Source organism: Anolis sagrei, chromosome 6, assembly GCF_037176765.1.
Source record: "Anolis sagrei isolate rAnoSag1 chromosome 6, rAnoSag1.mat, whole genome shotgun sequence".
NCBI classification, from domain to species: Eukaryota; Metazoa; Chordata; class Lepidosauria; order Squamata; family Dactyloidae; genus Anolis; species Anolis sagrei.
Genome location: NC_090026.1, coordinates 112,330,807 through 112,336,806, shown reverse-complemented (window position 1 = coordinate 112,336,806; position 6,000 = coordinate 112,330,807). Strand labels below are relative to the sequence as shown.

At 45.3% G+C, this 6,000-nt stretch overlaps 1 protein-coding gene across 1 annotated transcript in view; it reads left to right on the top strand.

Moving 5' to 3' along the window:
* The first annotated feature begins 222 nt into the window (after positions 1–222).
* Positions 223–6,000, top strand: part of KIF5B (kinesin family member 5B) — a 40,731-nt gene continuing 34,953 nt past the window's right edge. Inside the window, exon 1 of the mRNA XM_060782502.2 lies at positions 223–579. Coding sequence (XP_060638485.1) covers positions 454–579 — 126 coding nt within the window. The 5' untranslated portion in view covers positions 223–453. The remainder of the gene's footprint in view (positions 580–6,000) is intronic.

Here is a 6,000-nt window from a genome sequence, read left to right as displayed (position 1 = left end):
GCAGCAAAGTTCTCGCCTCTGCTTTCGAGTTTCCTCCTTTTGCGCCTGCGCGTTAGATCTCTCCTCCCGGACTTGCTGACAGGACTTCTCTGTTTGGAAGGAAGACATGTCGCCGAAGTGGGTTCGCCATTGCGCCTGCGCAGTACCGCTTGCCGCAGACGGTGACGTCACCTTCTCCCTGCCCGGCCGTTAGCCACGCCCCCCGCGCGCGCAGGAGGGGCGGGGCCCGGATTCGCCGGCTGCAGGTGCCGCCATGGCGGCCATATTGGAAAGGAAGTGAGTGCAGGAGGAGGAGGAAGAGGAGGCCTGGGCGGAGCGGGAGCCCTCCGCCATTCTTCGGACACTGGCCCGGCTCCTCAGTCCGGGGAGAGGTTGCCTGGCGTCGGGGCGAGGCGGGCGCTGGGCCTGACTGGACGCTGAGGGAAGAGGAGGAGGCGGCGGCTGAGGCCTAAGATGGCGGACCCGGCGGAGTGCAACATCAAAGTGATGTGTCGCTTCAGGCCCCTCAACGATTCCGAAGTGACCCGAGGCGACAAGTACATCGCCAAGTTCCAGGCCGAGGACACTGTTGTCATTGCGGTGAGTTGAAGCGTCGAGGGAAGCGCTTAGGCGGAGAGAGGCCTCTGGGAAAGGAGAGCCTGGGCGGCGGCTGCGAGGCCTCAATGGGCCGAAAGCAGAGGAGGGAGGGAGAAAAGCCATTGGTGGGGCCTAGAGGCAAGAGTCGGCCTTCTGTGGAACCGAAGGGAGGAATTAAAGGGCACCAGGGCCCTTCCACACAGTCATATAACTCTGAATATCGAGGCAGACAATCCCAACTGGGATATATGGCAGTGTGGACTCAGATAATCCAGTTCAAAGAAGATGCTGTGGGTTATTCTGCCTTGATATTCTGGGTTATAAGGCTTTGTGGAAAGGCCCTGAGCCCACACGGCCATATATCCCAGTTCAAAGCAGATAATGTGGGGTTTTATGTGGAAAGGGGCCCCAGTCACAAGCCACGCTGTGATCCACACCGCCCTATGTTGTTGTTGTTGTTCATTCGTTCAGTCGTCTCCGACTCTTCGTGACTTCATGGACCAGCCCACGCCAGAGCTCCCTGTTGGCCGTCACCACCCCCAGCTCCTTCAAGGTCAGTCCAGTCACTTCAAGGATGCCATCCATCCATCTTGCCCATGGTCGGCCCCTCTTCCTTTTGCCTTCCACTTTCCCCAGCATAATTGTCTTCTCTAGGCTTTGCTGTCTCCTCATGATGTGGCCAAAGTACTTCAACTTTGTCTCTAGTATCCTTCCCTCCAGTGAGCAGCCGGGCTTTATTTCCTGGAGGATGGACTGGTTGGATCTTCTCGCAGTCCAAGGCACTCTCAGCACTTTCCTCCAGCACCACAGCTCAAAAGCATCTATCTTCCTTCGCTCAGCCTTCCCTAAGGTCCAGCTCTCACATCCGTAGGTTACTACAGGGAATACCATGGCTTTGACTAGGCAGATCTTTGTTGCCAGTGTGATGTCTCTACTCTTTATTATTTTATCGAGACTGGACGTTGCTCTCCTCCCAAGAAGTAAACGTCTTCTGATTTCCTGGCCACAGTCTGCATCTGCAGTAATCTTTGCGCCTAGAAATACAAAGTCACGGCCTCCACGTTTTCTCCCTCTATTTCCCAGTTGTCAATCATTCTTTAAATGCCTTGTATGAGTTTCCACTGTCATATAATCCAGTTCAGATTGCATACTGATAATAATAATAATAATAATAATAACAACAACAACAACAACAACTTTATGTGTAGCCTGCCATATCTCCCCAAGGGGACTCAGGGCGGCTTCCAACATAATAAAGGCAGACATTCAGTGTCTGTGTAAAACAGAATGGTTGGGCTATGCCTGGGGAGTTGGCTGAAGCAGGGACTTTGAGTTACTGTTACATATTTTGGACTTGAGCTATGCAGGTGCTTGCAGAGAAGCAGAGAGAGAGAGAGACAGTTTGGAGTATGTTCTTGCTTCATGAACTGCCAGAAAGAAGATTCTCCACAAAGAAAGACCATTTTAAATCTCTCTAAAAGGACATTATTTGAGTCAGTCCAACTGATTGTATGATTGTAAATATGTTCAATGTATTGTCGAAGGCTTTCATGGCCGGAATCACTGGGTTGTTGTAGGTTTTTCCGGGCTATATGGCCATGTTGTGGAGGCGATTTTTTTCCTGATGTTTCGCCCGCATCTATGGCAAGCATCCTCAGGATGCTTGCCATAGATGTAGGCAAAACGTCAGGAGAAAAATCGCTTCCACAACATGGCCATATAGCCCGGAAAAACCTACAACAACCCTGTAAATATGTTGTTCTGAATTACCGATAATCTGCATGACATATTGTCTTTCTCTGGTAAGACAGTATGTGGACTGATCAAATGTCAACTACATGTGATTTATTTTACATTGAGCCACTTTTAGTAATATAATAAGATACCATGCTAATAAATTGTAATAATGTTCTTTTGCACATGAGGGCCCCATTGCACAATGGGGCATATTGTAGACAAGGACATGTTGCTCAGTGGAGTCTTGGATCATGTTGAGTAATGGGTATTTTGTACAGAAGTACAAAAATATAAACAACAATAAAATACATTACACAAATTAAAGCAAGGAATTTAAATAAATAATCAACATTTGAACCATTAAAAGCCGGCTAAGATAGCACATCAAATCCATTGTATTGTATGACAGTGTAGATACTGCATAAACTGCGTTGTATGGCAGTGTAGGTCAGGCATGGGCAAACTTTGGCCCTCCGGGTATTTTGGATTTCAACTCTCACAATTGTGGGAGTTGAAGTCCATAACACCTGGAGGGCTGAAGTTTGCCCATGCCTAGTGTAGATCAGCCTAAGTCTCCCATGTTTCCTAAAATGCTTGGGATTTGGGCCTTTGGGATGGAATAGAAGGTGTTCTTATCCAAATTGTGCATGTCAGGAAATAGCCCGCAGAAGTAATTTCAGAACCACTGGCAATCTTTGAGGGAATGTTCCAGCAGACTGGAAGAAGTTAAATGTTGGCTCCATCTCTAAAAGGGGGGGGGGGGGAGGAGGACCCAATAATGACCGCCCAGTCAGTCTGACATCAATATCAGGAAAATTCTGGAGCAGCATATTAAACAGACAATTACAAAAAGTCATCAAGGGTTTCCCATGAACAGGCCAAGCCAGACAAATCTTATCTCTTTCTCTCTCAGAGAAGCTTGGTAGATGAAGGGAATTCTGTAGGCATAGCATATCTCAATTTCAGTAAGGTCTTTGATAAGGTCCCCCGTAACGTTCTCATAAAGAAGCTAATAAAATGTTGGCTAGACCAGACATGGGCAAACTTTGGCCCTCTGGGTGTTTTGGATTTTAACTCCCACAATTCCTAACAGCCAGTAGGTTTGCCCATGCCTGGGCTAGACGATATTATTATTAGATGGATTGGGGATTGGGTGACTGGCTTAAGAGTGCTTGTATCCAATGGCTTCTCTGCATTCCAGAGAGAGTGGATCAGTGGGGTCTGTCATGGGCTCAGTGCTGTTCAACATCTTTATCAATGACTTGGTTTTTGTTTTTTTTGTCATGTCAGGAGTGACTTGAGAAACTGCAAGTCGCTTCTGGTGTGAGAGAATTGGCCGTCTGCAAGGACGTTGCCCAGGGGACGCCCAGATGATTTTGATGTTTTTATCATTCTTGTGGGAGGCTTCTCTCATGTCCCCGCATGAGGAGCTGGAGCTGATAGAGGGAGCTCATCCGCCTCTCCCCGGATTCAAACTTGCGACCTATCGGTCTTCAGTCCTCCCGGCCAGGGGTTTAACCCACTGCGCCACCAGGGGGACTCCTTGGGTGGCTGAATATTAGGCATGCTCATTACATTTGGAGATGACATCAAATTGGGAAGTATAGCTAGTACCACAGAGGACAGGATCAGAATCCAAAATGACCCAAACAGATTAGAGAGCTGGGCCAAAAGTAACAAAATGAATTTTAGTGGGGAGAAATGTGCAATATTTCACATTGGCAATAAAAATGAAATGGATAGATACAGGATGGGTGACACCTGACTTAAAAACAATCCATATGAAAGTGATCTAGGAGCCTTAGTAGACTTCAAGCTGAACATGAGTCAACAGTGTGATTCTAGGCTGTATGGGAAGTCATAGTCTCACTCTATTCTGCCTTGGTCAGACTTCACATGGAATACTGTGTCCAGTTCTGGACACCCCGATCCAAAGGGATATTGACCAGCTGGAATGTGTTCAGAGAAGGGTGTCCAAAATCATCCTCATAGGGCTTAGTTTGAGAACTTAAGCCCTATGAGAAACAGTTTAGGAAACTTAGCTTAGAGAAAATAAGACAGAGGGGACATGATAGCCATGTTTAAATATTTGAAATGATGTCACAGTGAGGAGGAGGCAAGCTTGTTCTCTGTTGCTCTAAAGCAGGGGTCCTCAAACCTTTTAAACAGAGGGCCAGGTTACGCTCCCTCAAACTGTTAGAGGGCCGGATTATAATTCGGGGAAAAACATGAATTCCTATGCACACTGCACATATCTTATTTGTAGTGCAAAAAACACTTAAAAACAATACAGTAATTAAAATGAAGAACAATTTTTAAAATATAAACTTATTAGTATTTCAATGGGAAGTGTGAACCTGCTTTTGGCTGATGAGATAGGGTTGTTGTTGTTGTTGTTGTTGTTGTTGTTGTTGTGTGCTTTCAAGTCATTTCAGACTTCGGTTGAGCCTGAGCGAGGGCCGGGTAAATGACCTCAGAGGGCCGTATCCGGCCCCCAGGCCTTAGTTTGAGGACCCCTGCTCTAAAGAATAGGACATGGAGCAGTGGATTCAAACTGCAGGAAAACAGATTCCATTTTAAACATCAGGAAAAACCTTCTGACAGTAAGTGGTCCAGCAGCAGAATATGCTACCTTGGAATGTGGTGGAGTCTTCTCTGGAGATTTTAAAGCAGAAGCTGGATGCCATATTTAAGGTTGCTTTTAATTTGTATTCCTGGATGGGCAGAAAGGGGTTGGACTGGATGGCCCTTGGTGATCTCTTTCAACTCCATGATTCTATTTCATACATAGCCGCTTTGAGTTCCCTTGGGGGAAATAAAGTGGGTATAAATAAATATTATAATACATCTTATACACATATGCACAGAATTGTAAAAATAATTTTGTGCATGAAACAAAGTTTGCATACATTGAACCATTGGAAAACCAAGTGATAACACAATCTCAGTCACCCACTCTGGCAATTTTGGATTTTGAAGTATTTGGAATTTTGGATAAGGGTTGCTCATCAGTCTGTACGCTACTGTCCCCTTCCTGAAATACATGACTGTAGGATGTATAATTAGGTCTCTTGAAGATGGTACTCACATCTATTTGTTTGTTTCTTTGTTTGTTTTAATCTGTTTTTAATCCGTTATTCTATGTGTTTATTTGCTTGACTTTTAATTGTTTTAGTTGACAGGGTATGTTTTATGATTGTATTAAGTGGCATTGAATCTTGCTGGAGGTGTAAGCTGCCTTGAGTCCCCCCATGGGGGTGAGAAAGACTGAGTATAAATGAAGCAAATTTAAAAAAATTGTCCTGCTTTTCTTACACTATAGGGACTAAAGTTGATGAAAAGCAAACATGACAAACAACAATTTTTAAAATGGCAAATATATTAGAATATGAATAAAAAAACAAATCTTTCATGTCAATAAAAATATTAAAATACATTTAAAACTACACAGTCTCTTCCCAAATCCCACTCACATCATCCCTGGTAGCTTGCCTTTCATTATTCCCTAAATGCCTGGTGGCCGAGGTATGTTTTCACCTGCCTGTGCTGGGGCCATCCTTGTCTCTTTAGGCAGGGGGTTCCAGAGTCTGGAAGTAGCTACTGAAAAGGCCTTCTTGCTTATTCCCACCAAATGAGCTTGAGAGGGCAGTAGGATAAAGTGAGGGCCCTTTCCAGATAAATTGGATC